At 43.4% G+C, this 20,932-nt stretch overlaps 2 protein-coding genes across 2 annotated transcripts; both read left to right on the top strand.

The window, feature by feature from the left end:
- The first annotated feature begins 1,940 nt into the window (after positions 1 to 1,940).
- LOC112606955 (olfactory receptor 4D11) lies at positions 1,941 to 2,876 on the top strand. The gene has a single exon (XM_025357930.1). It carries the CDS (start codon positions 1,941 to 1,943, stop codon positions 2,874 to 2,876), a length of 936 nt encoding a protein of 311 aa, XP_025213715.1.
- Positions 2,877 to 14,174: 11,298 nt separating this feature from the next.
- On the top strand, positions 14,175 to 15,125 carry LOC112606941 (olfactory receptor 4D9). Its single transcript, XM_025357916.1, has one exon. The coding sequence runs from the start codon at positions 14,175 to 14,177 to the stop codon at positions 15,123 to 15,125; it is 951 nt and encodes a 316-aa protein (XP_025213701.1).
- The last annotated feature ends 5,807 nt before the right edge of the window (positions 15,126 to 20,932 follow it).

Below are 20,932 nucleotides of genomic sequence, written 5' to 3'. Positions count from 1 at the left end.
GGGTTGTTTGTTCTCTTACTATTGAATGTTAAGAGTTACAGCCATTCCACTCCTAGCTAGTTACCCAAGAGAACTGAAAACATAAGTCCACACAAAGACCCAAACGTGAATGTTCATAGCAGCTTTATGGGTAATATTCAAAAGCCACAAATAACCCAAATGTTCACCTACAAGTAAACAGATAAGCAAACTGTGGTATATTCATACAATAGAAAGGAACAAAATAGCAGTACACACAAAACAATGGATGAATTTCATGGTTGAAAGAAGGCAGACAAGAAGAAAATACACATAGAATTTCACTTATAGAATATTGTAGAAAATACAAACTAATATACAATGACAGAAAGCAGATCAGTGGTTGCCTGAACAAGGAAGGGTAAATGGGACAGGTTACAAAGGGGCACAAGGACATTTTCTGGGTGATAGGTATATTCACTCTCTTAACTATAGAGATGGTGTCACAGGTATATACTATGTCAAAACTTATCAGCTGAGTGCAGTGGCTCACGCCTGTAATCCCAGCACTTTGGGAGGCCGAGGTGGGTGGATCACAAGGTCAGGAGTTCGAGACCAGCTGGGCCGATATGGTGAAACCCCGTCTTTACTAAAAATACAAAAATTAGCCAGGTGTGGTGGTGTGCACCTTTAATCCCAGCTACTCAGGAGGCTGAGGCGGGAGAATCGCTTGAACCCGGGAGTCAGAGGTTGCAGTGAGCCGAGATCGCGCCAGTGCACTCCAGCCTGGGAGACAGAGTAAGACGCTGTCTCAAAAAAAAAAAAAAAAAAATTATCAAAGTGTGAATTCAAATATGTGCAGTCTATGGTATGTCAATGATAGCTCAACAAAAATTATTTTTTAAGAAAGAAATTGAAACAACAGAAGAGAAGCTCTGAGTAATATTTTTATTTCCATAGCTAAGGAGCTATTTACCACCCAGGGGTTTCAGTACCTAAAGTAGATTAAAGTAGAGAAAGAAACAAAGAAGTCCCCTTAAAGAAGAGTAGAGCAATAGAGATGAATTTTATGGCTTAAACATTTTCTAATTTTTCACAAAAATAAGTTTGTGATTTAAGAAGACAGGGGTGCTGCTTCCGTACAATTCAATCCAGTAGGGGGCCATTTTGCAGACAGGGGTTCTTAGAACCGTTTAAATGGAGCATCCAGTCTCGGAAAAAAACAACAAAATCCTCAGCCCTGTGAATCTCAAGGTGTTCTAGTCACACCAAGTAAGCACTGCCTTACTCACACAGCAAACAAATCCCATTTTTATATTTCCCATGCCACAATAGTCTCTTTCTAAATAGTTAACATCCCCCTCTGTTTATCTTGAATAATGTTCTAAGTATCTTGAATAACTGGAACATTATTTTACACATTTTATGCATTTTTTAAAATTGTAATTTACATAAGTGTATGCATGATTGTGTAATAAAATGTCATTTTACATGCGTTGGCAATAAACTTGAAATTGTATTTCATGTGGTGGTAATATCTCACAAGTTTTCTTTTTTTTTTTTTTTTTTTTTTTTTTTTTTTTTTTTTTTTTGAGACGGAGTCTCGCTGTGTCTCCCAGGCTGGAGTGTAGTGGCCTGATCTCCGCGGCTCACTGCAAGCTCCGCCTCCCGGGTTCACGCCATTCTCCCGCCTCAGCCTCCCAAGTAGCTGGGACTACAGGCGCCCGCCACCACGCCCGGCTAGTTTTTTTTGTATTTTTAGTAGAGACGGGGTTTCACCATGTTAGCCAGGATGGTCTCGATCTCCTGACCTCGTGATCCACCCGCCTTGGCCTCCCAAAGTGCTGGGATTACAGGCTTGAGCCACCGCGCCCGGCCACAAGTTTTCAAACTGAATACTTGAATCTGTTAAGAAAGAGTAAACACTTTCTGAAATAACATTATTTTTTCCAAGATATTCAGGAAAGAGAAAACATGATTCAATGGAGTTGGGAAATGTCACCAGAGTAAAAGAATTTATATTTCTGGGACTTACTCAATCCCAAGACCTGAGCTTGGTCTTGTTTCTTTTTTTATGTCTTGTGTACATGACAACTCTGCTGGGAAACCTCCTCATCATGGTCACTGTGACTTGTGAGTCTCGCCTTCACACCCCCATGTACTTCCTGCTCTGCAATCTAGCCATCCTTGACATCTGCTTCTCCTCCATAACTGCTCCTAAAGTCTTGCTGGACCTTCTGTCAAAGAAAAAGACCATATCCTATACAAGCTGCATGACACAGATATTTCTCTTCCACCTCCTTGGTGGGGCAGACATTTTTTCTCTCTCTGTGATGGCGTTTGACCGCTACATGGCCATCTCCAAGCCCTTGCACTACGTGACCATCATGAGTAGGGGTCGATGCACTGCCCTCATCTCTGCCTCCTGGGTTGGGGGCTTTGTCCACTCCATCGTGCAGATCTCCCTGTTGCTGCCCCTCCCTTTCTGTGGACCCAATGTTCTTGACACTTTCTACTGTGATGTCCCCCAGGTCCTCAAACTCGCTTGCACTGACACTTTTGTTCTTGAGCTCCTGATGATTTCCAACAATGGCCTGGTCACTACCTTGTGGTTTACCTTCCTGCTTGTGTCCTACACCGTCATCCTAATGATGCTGAGGTCTCAGGCAGGAAAGGGCAGGAGGAAAGCCATCTCCACTTGCACCTCCCACATCACTGTGGTGACCCTCCATTTCGTGCCCTGCATCTATGTCTATGCCCGGCCCTTCACTGTCCTCCCCACAGATAAGGCCGTCTCTATCACCTTCACTGTCATCTCCCCTCTGCTGAATCCTTTGATCTACACTCTGAGGAACCAGGAAATGATGTCAGCCATGAAAAGACTAAAGAGAAGACTCGTGCCTTCTGAAAGGGAATAGAAAACAAATCCAGGCCAGGTGCAGTGGCTCACGCCTATAATCCCAACACTTTGGGAGGCCAAGGCAGGCAGATCGTGAGGTCAAGAGATCGAGACCATCCTGGCCAACATGGTGAAACCCCATCTCTACTAAAAATACAAAAATTAGCTGGACATGGTGGTGTGCGCCTGTAGTCCCAGCTACTCGGGAGGCTGAGGCAGGAGAATTACTTGAACCTGGGCGGCAGAGGTTGCAGTGAGCCGAGATCACGCCACTGCATTCCAGCCTGGCAACACAGCAAGACTCCATCTTGAAAAAAGAAAAGAAAAGAAAAGACAATAAATTCAGTTCTTCATCATCAAGGACACCTTATATTATTTTTCCCATGAATTCACATTTACATACACAGACACACTGTCAGTAAACCAACTATACTGACTACGAACAATTTGTCTTCCTATTTAAGTTAGCAGATAACTGATAACCCAAGCTTCTGTGCAGCATGAAGTAACTAGTGTTATAGGAGTGAACTGACTGTTATTTTTCCAAAGACCAAGTAACCGTATGTCAATCAAGACAGCTATATGGCGGGCAGATAAGATGATTAAGTCCAACATTTTTTTCAGAAGATAAGGAAATAAAAGCCCAGAGAGATAAAGTGATGTATTCAAGGTCTTATATTAAGTTAATTACAGAGACATCTTCAGATGCCCAACCCATTGTTCTTCCACCACATGAATGTAATGTATTACATTGTTGGACTTGTCTATACCAAACTATAATCCTGTTCCAGAAGGATCTCATGATCAACGCCTCTGGTGTACATATACGTGGGTATGTATGGCCCACTGGAGTTTGAGAAATTGGCCTCTCCTGAGTTAAATTAAAGTGGGCTCATGAGCTACTGAGAACTTCATAGGTTCATAACGGTTATCCTCCTGGATTCCTATCAAGATTGATGAGGCTTGGGAAGATTTCTTATCATGGCCTAAAGGTATGTATCTTAACGCAGAACTAGACATGCCAGACATTCTCCTGATGAGTTTGGATAAAGGCAAGACTTCAGGAACCACACACATGAAGCAATCTAGCTCTACCATCAAAGGACTGATTTTCCAGTTGTAGCCTTACAAGGGTCAGTTTTGACTTGGCCTTGCCATTGAGAATTCACATTTCTTTTCACTGGAAAGAGACAGGATGGGAGAGTTAGAGAAGGGAAAACTCTACCCGGTCTATTTTTTCAAACTTCTAGTGTTCGTGAAGAGGCAGTATAGGTATAGGCTAGTGAGAGACAGCAGTAAAGCATGGTGGATGAAAGTTCTAGTTTCAGAATCATACAGACCCAGGTATGAATCCTATTTCTGCCATTCACCAGCTGTGTGATCCTGAGCAAGTTATTTCATCTCTCTCTCCAAAGGTCATAGTTCACCTACACGAAGATTCCCATTATAATATCCACCTCATGAGGTTGTGTAAAGGACAGAATGAGATGGTATACATGAAACATATGAAACCTGGCAGAGAATAAATGTGCAATGAAAGATAAATGTTATTATTAATATCACCTTTATTGGTTTGCCTAACACACCTTCTGTTTCCCATTGGCCTGTCACACCCTTCCCCCATATGACCCATACTCCTCATTTTTAGATAAAACTGGTTGAGTAGAAAACATGAAAATGTATATTGAGCTCAAAACATCTATCATGTTAAAATGTCTAGCTATTATTAAAACATGACAGTAGGTTTGCTTGTTATTTATGAGGCTTAAAGAGTCACCCTGGGCAGGTGCAGTGGCTCATACCAATAATCCCAGCACTTTGGGAGACCAAGGCAGGTGGATCACCTGAGGTCGGGAGTTCAAGACCAGCCTGGCCAACATGGTGAAACCCCATCTCTACTAAAAACACACACAGAAAAAATAGCCGGGCGTGGTGGTAGGCACCTGTAATCCCAGCTACTCAGGAGGCTGAAGCGGGAGAATCATTTGAACCTGGGAGGCGGAGGTTGCAGTGAGCCAAGATTGTGCCACTGCACTCCAGCCTGGGCAACAGTGTGAGACTCTGTCTCAAGAAAAAAAGAAGAAAAAAAAGTCACCCTTAAGCTAATGAGAGAAACAGTACAGGAGAATTTAATATCAAAAGAAAATAATGGGTCAAAAATAAACCCTGGCTTTCAGAGTAGCCAAGAGGACAGGCCCCATGGGATGGAACAGAGAGCCCAAGGAGAGTAAATTAGCCAAAGGATAACGAATGTTGAAGGATAGTGAATGTTGAAGACAAACTTTACCTAAGTCTCTCATTGGATCCTGCCTGGCCCTATAAGCATTCATGAACTAACTGGCTCAAATGTTTGCCACTTCCTGTCACCTGATCGACAAAATCTAACTTCTTACAATATTAACTTATTTCTGCAAGCAAACAGATTCTAATAAAAAGTCACACTTGCCAAATCAATTCATAGGGTCCTGCTATGTTTGCCCAAGTAGGTTCGGTCTCAAGAGTCCCTAGGCTTTTCTTTATGAAATCGCCTATGAAAAAATACACACTACAAGCCACTTAATAGCCCATTTCATGCCAATCTGGCCTTTGCCCTTTTCTTTTCTTCCTAACTCTTGTGACTCACTCAGACCAATTTTTTATCTCTATATCAGAATCAGATGACACCACAGATCTGTAGGGCCTGACTCAGAAGCAGAATCCCAAGAGATCAAGAACCCAGGAACTCTTGGCATATCATTGCCAAGAGTTGACTTCCTCATGACCGTGTCTAAACATGCAACATAACCTGATTCAATAAGTCAGGACAGAAAAAGCAATTACATCTGATCACACAAACAAGTATCTACAGTGACATAAAATCACAAGTTGTGTAGCATTTTTCCCATTTAAACTAGTTTTTACTAGTTTTTGTTTGTTTGTTTTGTTGTTCGTTTTTTGAGATGGAGTCTCGCTCTGTCACCTAAGCTGGAGACAGTGGTGTGATCCCAGCTCACTGCAGGCTTCATGTCCTGGGTTCCAACAATTCTCCTGTCTCAGCCTCCTAGGTAGCTGGGATTACGGATGCCCACCACCACACTCGGCTAATTTTTGTATTTTTAATAGAGATGGGGTTTCACCATGTTGGCCAGGCTAGCCTCAAACTCCTGACCTCAGGTGATCTGCCCACCTCAGCCTCCCAAAGTGTTAGGATTACAGGCGTGAGCCACCACACTCGGCCTAGTTTTTGCTTTTTTATTTTGTTTTGTTTTGTTTTTGAGATGGAGTCTTGCTCTGTCACCTAGACTGGAGTGCAGTGGTGTGATCTTGGCTCACTGCAACCTCTGCCTCCTGGGTTCAAGCAATTCTCCTGCCTCAGCATCCCAAGCAGCTGTCATAGATAAATAAAAATTATATATATTGACAGTGCACAGTACAATGTGATGTTTTATTATACATATACATTGTGAAATGATTGTTGTATGCTTTCATGCTTTCACTATTTTTTTTTTTTTTTTTTTTGAGACGGAGTCTCGCTCTGTAGCCCAGGCTGGAGTGCAGTGGCCGGATCTCAGCTCACTGCAAGCTCCGCCTCCCGGGTTCACGCCATTCTCCCGCCTCAGCCTCCCGAGTAGCTGGGACTACAGGCGCCTGCCACCTCGCCCGGCTAGTTTTTTGTATTTCTTAGTAGAGACGGGGTTTCACCGTGTTAGCCAGGATGGTCTCGATCTCCTGACCTCGTGATCCGCCCGTCTCGGCCTCCCAAAGTGCTGGGATTACAGGCTTGAGCCACCGCGCCCGGCCCTTTCACTATTTTTTAAGCTCTGCTGCTAAGAACTGTAGAAAAGTCAACTGACTCTGGAGACACACGTGGTTTTCAAACTGCTCTTTTGTATATGCGCTCCCCAAATCAAATGTTTTCATAATGAATATCTCTGGGTAAGCGTGAAAAAATAACGTAAAATAATTATGAAGTAACTGAGTTGATGAATATCAAGAGCTGTCCCTAGATGTGAAGTGAGCTATACATTTCAGAGATGTAGGTTGAAATGACTGTAGGGGCTGACAGGGCACAGTGGCTCATGCCTGTAATCTCAGCCCTTTGGGAGGCCAAAGCAGGAGGATCATTTGAGGCCAAGAGTTCAAGACCAGCCTGGCTAACATGGTGAAATCGCATCTCTACTAAAAATACAAAAATTAGCTGGGCATAGTGGCTCGTGCCTGTAATCCCAGCTACTTGGGAGGCTGAGACAGGAGGATCACTTGAACCCAGGAGGCAGAGATTGCAGTGAGTTGGGATCATGCCACAGTACAACTCCAGCCTGGACAACAGAGTGAGACACTGTATTAAAAAAAAAAAAAAAAAAAAAAACTGTCCTGGGACAACGTACATGTTGCTTTAAACAGAAAATATGGCCGGGAGCTATGGCTCAAGCTTGTAATCCCAGCACTTTGGGAGGCAAAGGTAGTTGCAGCACCTGAGGTCAGGAACAGCCTGACCAACATGGTGAAGCCCCATTTCTACTAAAAATACAAAGCTGGCCGGGTGTGGTGGCAGGTGTCTGTAATCCCAGCCACTTGGGAGGCTGAGGCAGGAGAATCACTTGAACCTGGGAGGCAGAGGTTGCAGTGAGCCAAGATCACACCACTGAACTCCAGCCTGGGCAACAAGAGCAAAACTGCATCTCAGAAACTAAATTAATTAATTAATTAAATAGAAAATGCTTACATAAATCTACACAGTCTCTGAGAGCTGCTCTGACAGTAGCCACAGAGTTTTGAATTTTTCATCGCTACTCTTTTATTTATTGAAGTTTCATTTCCTAGCTGATTGCAGGCAAAGTGACTTTGGTCAAGAGGAAGACTGCACAGTCACTGGTGTGGTTTAACAAAACACTTTCTCCCTGGGCCAAATGGGAAAATGCACCATCTCATGTGTTTCCTCTAGAGGAAAGGGTATGTCCTGAGTGCACTGGGGCGTCTGCATGTATGTATGAGAGGGAACAGAGAAAAAAATGAGAAAGAGGGAGAGAGAACAAAAGAGAGAGAGCACTTGGTGACACTTTAATGACTCCCACAGGAACTCCTGAGTTGTATTGTAGTGTATTGTGTTGGCCACTGAGCTTCCACATTCCTGCCTAACAATATTCCCTTTGCTAATTCCTATCTTGGGCTTGTCGCTGAGAGACTAATACAGGTGGCCAAAATGTAATAAGGCAGAAAAGAGTCAGAATACTGTAATTACCTGAGGTTGCCTTTTCCCATCTGTGGAAAGAAGATAATGAAATCACTCACCTTGAGGTAGGCTTTACATTAAACAGAGAATTTCCCCAGTACCTATTTCTTCTAAAAGGCAGCTGGAGCATCATAAGAGGATCAATTTCCCACTTGAAGAATAAACCAGCAGTTAGTATTAGTGCCTATGAACTTCTGAAACTGAAAAGCTGTTCATGCTGAATTTTGAGAAATGCTGCAAATGTGTAGAATGTTCCTATAGAAGCCAAGACTCTTAATAAGCAAAGAAAAGAGGTCGTTTTTCACTATTAGAAAGAGGGAAAGTATGGCTTGCAAAATATAGGAAGATGGTCAGTTGGCTTCAGGAAATGTGGTTGTATTTTACTTGTTGGGATATTGAGGTTCAAAGTTCATTAAAGGTATTTGAGAAGGTGCTGACATCACCAGCTCTCAGGAGGATGACTGAATCGGAAAAACAGCTTTTAAAGGCAGTAATTCCTGAGTTTAGTAGATGCAGTTTTGCCTCTTGACTGGGAATGAAATTTTGGAGGCTTTGAGTAAGATGTTTTCATGACTGGATTATCTGTGCCTTAATGTGCCACTGAATATGAATGCTTCTAATAAAAGTTTCAGGGATTCAATCAAGAGTAAAGGATTTTCAAAATTGGAAAAGAGAAAACCATGACATGTGGGGCATCCTAGAAAGTCAACTTAATATAGAAAATGAGGAGGAATTTGCTCAGTGGGATGCTGGGGTATGGGGGGGATCCCTCAGTTTGCAGACTTTGTCCAAAATACTTGATAAGCTTGTTTCCAAAGAAGGGTCCCCTTTGAGGTGATTTTTAAGAAATCCTCAGTATCTTTATTGTGACCTTGCAAAAACACATGAAACTGTATTTTTATTCATTTCCCTATCTGCTCTTTTTTTTTTTTTTTTTTTTGATACGGAGTCTCGATGTTGCCCAGGCTGGAGTGCCGTGGTGTGATCTCGGCTCACTTCAACCTCTGCCTCCCAGGTTCAAGTGATTCTCCTGCTTCAGCCTCCCAAGTAGCTGGGATTACAGGCACGCAGCACCATGCCCAGCTAATTTTTGTATTTTAATAGAGACAGGGTTTCACCATGTTGGCCAGGCTGGTCTCGAACTCATGACCTCAAGTGATCCGCCAGCCTCAGCCTCCTAAAGTGCTAGGTTTACAGGTGTGAGCCACCGCGCCCGGCCCCCACCCACTCTTTATTGTGCATGTGTTTCAATGCATTGTGTATAATTCTATACTTTCAAAGTATCCTTCCCCCTCTGTAAAAGACACCCTCTAGGGGGACATAGTGGCTAACACCTGTAATATCAGCATTTTGGGAGGATGAGGCAGAAGGATTGCTTGATCTCAGAAGTTCATGGCTGCAGTGAGTCATGATCATGCCACTGCACTCTAGCCTGGGTGACAGAGCAAGACCTTGTCTCAAACACACATACACACACACACACACACACACACAATCCATAGGAACCTATCAGTCTATTATTTTCAAGGGGAGTTCACGTTTGAGATAACGTTGCTCACAACTCATTTCTGTACCTTGCCATTGGAACACTATGTGGTTGATGCAGGTTCTTTGTGAAAATGTATCTAAAGACCGCAAAGTCTGATTCTTCATACTCTGCTTTTTTTTTTCAAAGTCACCTCTGACATACCCTCACGCTAAGTCACTCCCAGCCATACCTCTCGCTTGCCATATCCTGGCTTCTAACAGCTCCACCTTATACTCATACTACTTTCACTTGATTTGCTAAAAATTTTTGTGAACTCTTTCTTTTGCAGCATCTTCTGGGAAGGACTGATCAACATCAGGAAGAAGTGCAGTTGAAGTAGGTAAGAGCGTCAGTCTTTGAAATAAGACAAATCTTGGTTTGAGACAAAGTTCTACTAGTTGTGAGACCTTAAGCAAGTTACTTAATCTTTCTGTGCCTCAGTTTCCTCATCTATAAAATCAGGATAATAATATCTATTTCACCTGAATATTACATATTCTGAAACAGATACAATGAAGCAGTTGGAGGCCGGGCACGGTGGCTCACTCCTGTAACCCCAGCACTTTAGGAGGCCGAGGAGGGCGGATCAACTGAGGTCAGGAGTTCGAGACCAGCCTGGCCAACATAGTGAAACCCCATCCCTACTAAAAATACAAAAATTAGCCGAGCATGGTGGCAGGCGCCTATAATCCCAGCTACTTGGGAGGCTGAGGCAGGAGAAATGCTTGAACCTGGGACACGGAGGTTGCAGTAAGCTGAGATCACGCCACTGCACTGGAGCCTGGGCAACAAGAGCAAGACTCCATCTCAAAAATAATAATAATAAAATAAAATAAAATGAAGCAGTTGGTATAACACATGAGAATCACCCCATAAGTGTTCTCTAAAAGCAAACAAAAAATTAGCAAAGCAGAGCTCCATCGTTCTGCCCACATTTCTACAATGCTGAGACCTTGAAAATTGCGTGGAAGTCCTGGGGTTTGATACTTGGATGACTGGATTTCTTATTGAAGATTATGGTGTATATTCTTCCAGTATAGGTTTATAATATAAATATCTATATTTACAACTGCACACAAAAATTAATTTAATTTATATTTTTGTTTTGTTTTGTTTTGTTTGAGATGGAGTCTTGCTCTGCTGCCCAGGCTGAAGTGCAGTGGCGTGATCTCAGCTCACTCCAACCTCCGCCTCCCAGATTCAGGTGATTCTACTGCCTCAGCCTCCAGAGTAGCTGGGATTACAGGCGCACGCCACCAAGCCCAGCTAATTTTTGTATTTTTAGTAGAGACGGGGTTTCACCATGTTGGCCAGGTTGGTCTCGAACTCCTGACCTCAGGTGATCCTCCTGCCTTGGCCTCCCAAAGTGCCAGAATTACAGGCATGAGCCACTGCGCTCAGCCCACTCTTTCTATCTTAACTGTAAACTTCTTAAGGACAGAATCTAATTTGAGTCACCTTTCCCTCAAAAAGACCACCTTTGTGTTATGGAAATCATACATAGAGGAAGGAAATAAGAAAGAATATAGAAAAAAGTAAAGAACAGGAGAAAGACATAGGGGAGGGAAGGAGAGGACAGGTGATACAGGACACTCTTAGGCTTGTCACAGCGGTTTCCTGAGCAGAAGATTTGAAAACCATCGACTGATCATTGCAATATCCAAAAGAAAGTTCCTAGAGTGGGCTGCTGTCATTTACTAAAATACGTGTCTACATTCCAGATTAACCAAAGGTGCCTTCTTAGATGATTGCTTCACTTTCCAGCTGTGGTAAGCACAGTGTAGGGAGTTCTTCCTTCAAGGATTCTGGAGACTTGAAATCTGTGGTGATTATTCTGAACCCTTCTTCTTGCCACCCCAGGTTGTTGACATAAACACCTTCGGGGGTGACTGAGAGAATCTGAATAAATACCAAGGGAATGGGGAAGACAGCTCTTGTTTTGCCACGTGAGTGAAAGAAAGGGTGCTGCTTAGGGAAGCATAGTCTTTTAAGGACTTTTTTCCCCTAAGTTTAGAAGAGTAAAATGGGAAAAAAAAAAAAAAAAATAGAGAAATTAAAGCCAGAATCAGAGAAAGAACTACATGTGGACACCAGGGTCACCTACATAACACAAAAGTTTGAGAACACCTAAAATCCATATGTGAGTAAAAAATAAAATGGTAACTCTTGGGATGGTCACAGTGGCCCCTGCCTGTAATCTCAGCACTTTGGGAGGTCCAGACAGGTGGATCACTTGAGCCCAGGAATTTGAGACCAGCCTGAGCAACATGGTGAAACCCAGTCTTTTTATAAAAATACAGAAAAATTAGCCAGGCATGGTGGCACAGCCTGTAGTCCCAGCTACTGGGGAGGCTGAGGTGGGAGGATCAATTGAGCCCAGGAAGCGGAGGTTGCAGTGAGCCACGATTGCACCGAGCCATGATTGCACCACTGCACTCCAGCCTAAGCAATGGAAGTGAAATCCTGTCTCAAAAAAACAACACAACAAAAAGGTTACTCTCAGATGATAGCTGGTGAAGACTATAACCATGTAACTATAAAAATAACTGTTATAAAAGTGAGTTGTCCATTAAATTTTGCTTTAAATGTAATTCATTCTTTAACCATGAGATTAAAGTGTTATAAATGATAAATGTTATATGTTTGTTATTTAAAACTTTATACTGAAGTATAATATGCCAACATACAGAAAAATGCACATACATATACAGCTCAATGAATTTTTTTTTTTTTTTTTTTTTTGAGACAGAGTCTCGCTCTGTCACCAGGCTGGAGTGCAGTGGCATGATCTCAGCTCACTGCAACCTCCACCTCCTGTGTTCAAGTGATTCTCCTGCCTCAACCTCCCAAGTAGCTAGAACTACAGGCATGTGCCACCACGCCCAGCTAATTTTTGTATTTTTAGTAGAGACGGGGTTTTACCATGTTGGCCAGGCCTCCACCCGCCTCGGCCTCCCAAAGTGCTGGATTACATGAGTCACCACGCCCCGCCAACTCAATGAATGTTTTTACACCAGCGGAATATGACTACTGGTGTAAACCAGCACCCAGATCAAGAAACGGAATATTACCAGCGCCCAGAAGCCTCCCTTAGGCTCCCTTCAGTTTTGTACATATGAATAAAATGGAAGAGTGCATACTCTTTGGTCGCTGGATTATTTAGCATGACATTATGTTTCTGGGATTCACTTACATTATTACGTATAGTGTAAATCATTCTCATTGCTGTATAGTATTGTGTGAATGTAACACAATTTGTTTATCTTTTCTACTGTTGATGGGTTTCTGAGTCATTTTCCAGTTTGAAGAAATTATAATCAGTGCTACTGGTCAGGTGTGGTGGCTCATGCTTGTAATCTCAGCACCTTAAGAGGACAAAGTAGGAAGATCACCTGAGGCCAGGAGTTTGAGACCAGCCTGGGTAACATAGGGAGACCCCAACTCTATAAAAAAAAAAGTTAAAAATTATTCCAGCTTAAAAAAAAGAAAAAGAAAAAAATTATTCAGGTGTAGTGACAGGCACCTGTAAGTCCCAGCAACTAGGGAGGCTGAGGTGGGAGGATCGCTTGAGTCCAGGAGTTAGAGGCTACAGTGAGCTATAAGCTCACCACTGCACTCCAGCCTGGGTGACAGAGTCTCAAAAAATAAAAATAAAAAATAACAGTGCTGCTATGAATATTCTAAGACATGTCTTTTGATGAACATATGTACATATTTCCTAGAAGCAGAAATATGTACTTAGCAGATATATAGGTAATGACATACAGATAGATCCTTTAAAAGAGATACATCATCCTACATGTAGATATATAGATATCCTCCTATGCATATACAAAACTATATCTATATACAGTCTTAGCAGAGATATTCAAATAGCAAAGTGGTTATACCAATTTTACACACCCACTAGCAGCGTATTAGAGCTCCAATTGTTCCACATCTTCACCACCACTTTTTCATCTTTTCAGTTTTTATCTTTTTCAATTTAGCCATTCTGGTGTGTATATTGTGGCTTATTGCTCTAACTAATGAAGTTAAACTGGCATTTGGATATCCCTTTTGTGAAGTATTGGTTTCAACCTTTTGCCATTTTGAGGTTGGGTCATCCAGCTTTTTTACTGATTTGTAGAGGCTCTTTGTATATTCTGAACATGAGTCATTTCTCAGATAAACGTATTGTAAATATCCTGCTCCATTTGCAGGTTACCCTTATAATGATGCCTTTATGAACAGAAATTCTTAATATATTCAGATTTCTTCCTATTATTTATTACTTTAGGTGTCAGATTTTATAGTGAAAGTACAATTGAATAGATTCACAGACTTGCAACCTCTGTTTCAGCAGCAGCCATGAGAGAACCTTGTCTCCTTGGATGACTGAATCAAAAACTTGGGTAATCTTTCATCCAGTGGTGGCATAGTGACTTGCAGACACAGCGAGTGCACAGAGAAAAGAACTTCCTCCTAATTCTAAGCCAAAACTTAAAAGACCACACTAGATTTTAGGACATGTTAATATAATTTAACTGCACTATTATTTCTTCCAGAGATGAACCTGATAAAGGATCTGTGATTCAATGGATCAGGGAAATGACACCAGCGTGAAAGAATTTATCTTTCTGGGAATTACTCAGTCCCGAGGACTGAGCTGGATCTTATTTATCTTGCTGTTGTTGGTGTACATGACAACTCTGATGGGAAACCTCCTCATCATGGTTACAGTTACCTGTGAATCTCACCTTCACACGCCCATGTACTTCCTGCTCCGCAACCTGTCTGTTCTTGACATCTGCTTTTCCTCCATCACAGCTCCTAAGGTCCTGATTGATCTTCTGTCAGAGAGAAAAACCATCTCGTTCAGTGGCTGTGTCACTCAGATGTTCTTCTTCCACCTTCTTGGGGGAGCAGACGTTTTTTCTCTCTCCGTGATGGCGTTTGACCGCTACATGGCCATCTCCAAGCCCCTGCACTACGTGACCATCATGAGTAGGGGACGATGCACAGCCCTCATCGTGGCTTCCTGGGTGGGGGGCTTTGTCCACTCCATAGCACAGATTTCTCTATTGCTCCCACTCCCTTTCTGTGGACCCAATGTTCTTGACACTTTCTACTGCGATGTTCCCCAGGTCCTCAAACTTGCCTGCACTGACACCTTCACTCTGGAGCTCCTGATGATTTCAAACAATGGGTTAGTCAGTTGGTTTATATTCTTCTTTCTCCTCGTATCTTACACGGTCATCTTGATGATGCTGAGGTCTCACACTGGGGAAGGCAGGAGGAAAGCCATCTCCACCTGCACCTCCCACATCACTGTGGTGACCCTGCATTTCGTGCCCTGCATCTATGTCTATGCCCGGCCCTTCACTGCCCTCCCCACAGACACCGCCATCTCTGTCACCTTCACTGTCATCTCCCCTTTGCTCAATCCTGTAATCTACACGCTGAGGAATCAGGAAATGAAGTTGGCCATGAGGAAACTAAAGAAACGGCTAGGACAATCAGAAAGAGTTTTAACTCAACAAGGATAAGATAGTACCCATATTTTAAAATAGACATTAAATTTCGCTTTCTCAAAATGGGAAAAGAGCATGTTCATGCCCAAAATAAAGAGATACCTATGGCTACCATCGAGTCCTAAAAGAAGTTGTTCGATAGTATGTGCTGGGGACCACGTGGATGATACTGCTTTAAGACAAAATCCGTTCAAGTCTTTCCCTACTCACTTTCAATGATTCATTCCACAAATTTTTATAGAACATACACTATATGCCTGAAAGTACTGGGATTCAGATTGCTGCAAAAAGATTACATGTAGTCACCTTCCTGGAGGCATAACCCAAAATACTTTTTAAAAAATATAAACAGGCTGGGCGTGGTGGCTCATGCCTGTAATCCCAGCACTTTGGGAGGCTGAGGCAGGCAGATCACCTGAGGTCGGGAGTCCGAGACCAGCCTGACCAACATGGAGAAACTCAGTCTCTACTGAAAATACAAAGAAAAATAGGCCAGGCGTGGTGGCGCATGCCTGTAATCCCAGCTACTCAGAAGGCTGAGGCAGGAGAATCACTTGAACCCAGGAGGCAGAGGTTGCAGTGAGCTGAGATCGCACCATTGCACTCCAACCTGGGCAACAAGAGCAAAACTCCATCTCAAAAGAAATAAAGAAAATAAAAAATAAATAAAGTGCTAGGGAAACTGTTGCCACGATGTTACTTGAGAGTTTCCAAAGACATTTAACAGCCAGTAGACATTTTCAAGGGGGAAAAGATAAGAAAAGAACAATACAAACAAAGAAAACAACATGTACATGTCCATATGAGGTGTCTTATGCCTGTAATCCTAGCACTTTGGGAGGCTGAGGTGGAGAGATCGCTTGAGCCCAAGAGTTCAAGACTAGCCTGGGCAACTTAGTGAAACCTCATCTCTACAAAAAATCATAATAATAGGCCCGGCGCGGTGGCTTATGCCTGTAATCCCAGCACTTTGGGAGACCGAGGCAGGCAGATCACGAGGTCAGGAGATCGAGACCATCCTAGCTAACACAGTGAAACCCTGTCTCTACTAAAAATACAAAAATAAAATTAGCCAGGCATGGTGGTGGGCGCCTGTAGTCCCAACTACTGGGGAGGCTGAAGCGGGAGAATGGCATGAACCTGGGAGGCTGAGCTTGCAGTGAGCCGAGATCACACCACTGCACTCCAGCCTGGGCAACAGAGCAAGACTCTATCTCAAAAATAATAATAATAATAATAATAATAAATAAAAATTAGCCAGACATAATAGTGCATGCCTGTAGTCCCAGCTACTCAAGAGACTGAGGCAGAAGAGGTTGAGACTGCAGTGAGCCATGTTCACTTTACTGCACTCCAGCCTGGGCGACAGATCAAGACCCTGTCAAAAAAAAAAAAAAAAAAAGAAAAGACAAAAAGAAACCAGCATGTGCAAAGGAAGAAAATGAAGCGAGATTGTGCCACATTTGTGCAACCATGAACTCAGTGTAGCCATGGTGTAATACACTTTTGGGGTGAATATTGGCACTGGACCTTTAAAAGAAAAGTTGGGAAGAATAACTCCATTTATGACCACCTGAACAATGCAAGCCCATGATTTCTGTTGAGGAGAGAGAATCCCCAATTCACTTCAAGGACACAATTTCCTCCTAGGAGAAGGAGATAATGCTGTTAGTGAGAGTGTTCATAAAGAAGAATCACTGTTGAGGCTGTGGACAGCTCCTTTGATTGTGTGGGAAAAAAATGAGCAAAGGCAGATGCCAAGTTCTCACATGGGAAGCAACTGACTGCCCATTATATAGCAGGATTAGCCAGACCCAAATTTCCCATTGTTTCTGTACATAGGGATCTCACCACTCCTTTACCTGTGCCACTCAATCTATTAAAAGGTAAAGAAAGGGTATAAAAAGCAGGATCGTTTAATCAGTGAACCTGAGAATTTGCCAGTCTCTGTTGTGAAAGAGACAAGGATAATGCTAGGAGATTTCTCTGACAATCCAACTGATATTCTGCTAAGATCTATTGACTTCACTGTACTGTGATCCCCACTATGATAAAACTCAAGCCAAAGCAGCTGGCACACATTTATCAATCAGAATAGGCCAACCATTGCAATGAAAGCATCCACAGTCTAAGCAGTTAGCCACAACAACAGTTTACTTCTTACTCATGTCACAGACCAATGCTGATCTGCGGAAAGAGGGCTCAGTGCCACACTGTCATTCAGAAATGCAGGTTTCTTCCGTCTTGGGCTCCACATTCTCTAGATTCTCAGAATCCTGTCCATGATCCAGCAGATGGAGAAAGGGAGAGAGAATTAAGAATAAGTGATTCTCCTGCCTCAGCCTCTTGAATAGCTGGGACTACAGACATGCACCACCATGTCTGGCTAATTTTTTTTTTTTTTTTTTTTTTTCGTAGAGATGAGGTCTCACTAAGTTGCCCAGGCTGGTTCAAACTCTTGGGCTCAAATGATCCCTCTATCTCAGCTTCCCAAAATGCTAGAATTACAGGCATGAGACACCTCGCCTGGACATGTTCGTGCTGTCTTGGGCTCCACATTCTCTAGATCCTCATAGTCCTGTTCACGCAGCCAGCAGATAGAGAAAGGGAGAGAGAATTAAGAATTATGGGGAAGGCGCCGGGCACAGTGGCTCACGCCTGTAATCCCAGCACTTTGGGAGGCCGAGGCAGGTGGATCACCTGAGGTCGGGAGTTCAAGACCAGCCTGACCAACATGGAGAAACCCTGTCTCTACTAAAAATACAAAATTAGCCGGGGTGGTGGCACATGCCGGTAATCCCAGCTACTTGGGAGGCTGAGGCAGGAGAATCGCTTGAACCCGGGAGGCGGAGGTTGTGGTGAGCCGAGATCATGCCATTGCACTCCAGCCTGGGCAAAAAGAGCGAAACTCTATCTCAAAAAAAAAAAAAAAAAAAAAAAAGAATTATGGGGGAGGGAAGGGTGTGTCTTCATGGGACAGTCCTGGAAGTGGAGTGAACTACTTATGACCACATTCATTGGTCAGCCCTTGGTCACATAGCCTCACCTAACTGCAAGGGAGCTTGGAGAATGAAATCAAACTCTGCTCCCAGAAAGAAGAAAATATGAAGAATGAACTGTAGTGATCTCTTCCACATGTGAGATTCACTGCTAAGAAATCACAATTGGGTTACATTACAAAGATTAAGACTTTGTCTCTAAAAGGATTCTCTTAATACATAAAAATGTTTGCAACAGGGCTGGGTGCGGTGGCTCATGCCTGTAATCCCGGCACCTTGGGAGGTCGGGGAGGGTGGATTGCTTGAGCTCAGGAGTTTCAGACCAGCCTGGGCAACATGGAAAAACCCCATCCCTACAAAAAATATAAAAATTACCAGAGCATGGTGGCACACGCCTGTAGTCCTAGCTACTCAGGAGGCTAAGGTGGGAGGATCACTTGAGCCCGGGGAAGTCAAGGGTGCAGTGAGCCATGAATGCCCCACTGCACTCGCGCCTGGGCGAAAGAGTAAGACCCTGTCTCAAAAAAAAAGAAAAAGTTTGCTGGAAATATGACTAGACCCTTAGAACACACAGAGAACCAAACCAGAATGAAGGAGATGGGGGAAATTTTTTCTTAACTTAAAGGAAGAGCAAAATGATCAGAGTAAACCCTGGGATTAGGATGACAGTAGACTAGAAGGACGGGGTCCCATGAGATAGAACATTAGGGTAGAGTGCCCAAGAAGACAATCGTCATAGAAGGCAACTCTCACTTAATCCCAAACTTTTCATGGGCTTGTTGTAAACAAGTTTTATTAATGCAGAAGCTCTTTTAGCAATGAATGTTCTCCAAAACTACCATTTGACACAGCAATCCCATTGCTGGGTATATACCCAAAAGAAAATAAATTATTCTACCAAAAAGACACATGCACCTGTATGTTCGCAGTAGCAAAGACAAGGAATGAGCCTAGGTGCCCACCAATGGTGGACTGGATGAAGAAAATGTGATACATTATATACCATGGAGTACTATGCAGCCATTTTTAAAAATGAATTATTGTCCTTTACAGTAACATGGATGCAGCTGGAGGCCATGATCCTAAGCAAATTAATGCAGGAACAAAAAATCAAATACCACATGTTCTCACTTATACGTGAAAGCTAACCATTGATTTACACATGGACACAAAGATGGGAACAATAGACACTGGGGCCTACTTGAGGGGAGGAGGGTGGGAAGAGTATGAGGGTCATAAAACTACCTATTAGGCCGGGCGCGGTGGCTCAAGCCTGTAATCCCAGCACTTTGGGAGGCCGAGACGGGCGGATCACGAGGTCAGGAGATCGAGACCATCCTGGCTAACACGGTGAAACCCCGTCTCTACTAAAAAATACAAAAAACTAGCCGGGCGAGGTGGCGGGCGCCTGTAGTCCCAGCTACTCGGGAGGCTGAGGCAGGAGAATGGCGTGAACCCGGGAGGCGGAGCTTGCAGTGAGCTGAGATCCGGCCACAGCACTCCAGCCTGGGCGACAGAGCAAGACTCCGTCTCAAAAAAAAAAAAAAAAAAAAAAAAAAAAAAAAACTACCTATTAGGTACTATGCTCACTATCTGGGTGACAAAATCATTTGTACACCAAACCCCAGCAACACACAATTTACTCATGTAACAAGCCTACACATGTACCCACTGAACCTAAAATAAAAGTTAAACAAAAATGAAATCAATGTTCTCTTCTTTGCTGATTGACATTCCGTGTGTTCTATTTCCACCACTCAAAAATGTTCTGAATTATTTTCCAATATTGGATATCTTTCCCCAAGTATGAAAATGCTAATATAGACACAAATTAGTTTTCAGCTGGATCCAGACTCTGTTGCCCAAGCTGGAGTGCAGTGACACGATCTCAGCTCACTGAAACACTGCCTCCCAGGTTCAAACAACTCTCCTGCCTCAGCCTCCTGAGTAGCTGGGATTACAGGCGTGTACCACCACGCCTGGCTAATTTTTGTACTTTTTTTTTTACTAGAGAGAGGGTTTCGCCATGTTGGTCAGGCTGGTCTCGAACTCCTGGCCACAAGCAATCTGCCTGCCTTGGCCTCCCAAAGTGCTAGTATTACAGGTGTAAGCCACGGAGCCCAGCCAGAGAGCACTGAATAATCCTAAACACTACATGAACTGATGATACTCATCAACCCCTTAGTCATCAATATCTTTCTTGTTTTCAGTTTTATTTTACCTTCCTTGATGCTGGTATTGCATTTTGTTGTCGTTTTGTTTGTTTGTTTGTTTTGAGATGGAGTCTCACTCTGTTGCCCAGGCTGGAGTGCAGTAGCATAATCTCGGCTCACTGCAACCTCCGCCTCCTGGGTTCAAGCGATTCTCCTGCCTCAGCCGAGACTACAAGCATGCGCCACCACGCCCGGCTAATTTTTGTATTCTTTAGTAAAGAAAGGGTTTCACCGTGTTAGCCAGGGAGGTCTCGATCATCCTGACCTCGTGATCCGCCCACCTTGGCCTCCCACAGTGCTGGGATTACAGGCGTGAGCCACCGCGCCCGGCCTTCTTGTTGTTTTAAACGGAGTTTCGCTCTGTCACCCAGGCTGGAGAGCAGTGGCATGATCTTGGCTCTCTGCAACCTCTGCGTCCCGGGATCAAGCGATTCTCCTGCCTCAGGCTCTGGAGAAGCTGGGATTACAGGCACCTGCCACCATAACCAGCTAATTTTTGTATTTTTAGATTTTTAGTACAGAGGAGGTTTCACCATGTTGGCCAGGCTGGTCTCAAACTCCTGACTCAAGTGATTCGCCCACCTCGGCCTCCCCAAGTGCTAGGGTTACA

The sequence above is a fragment of the Theropithecus gelada genome, chromosome 14 (assembly GCF_003255815.1).
Source record: "Theropithecus gelada isolate Dixy chromosome 14, Tgel_1.0, whole genome shotgun sequence".
Lineage (NCBI taxonomy): Eukaryota > Metazoa > Chordata > Mammalia > Primates > Cercopithecidae > Theropithecus > Theropithecus gelada.
This window is presented reverse-complemented; position numbering and strand designations above follow the sequence as displayed.

What these genes read in the sequence shown, in the direction of transcription:
- LOC112606941 (XM_025357916.1), top strand. Translation starts at nt 14,175, where the DNA reads ATGGATCAGGGAAATGACACCAGCGTGAAAGAATTTATCTTTCTGGGA.
- LOC112606955 (XM_025357930.1), top strand. Translation starts at nt 1,941, where the DNA reads ATGGAGTTGGGAAATGTCACCAGAGTAAAAGAATTTATATTTCTGGGA.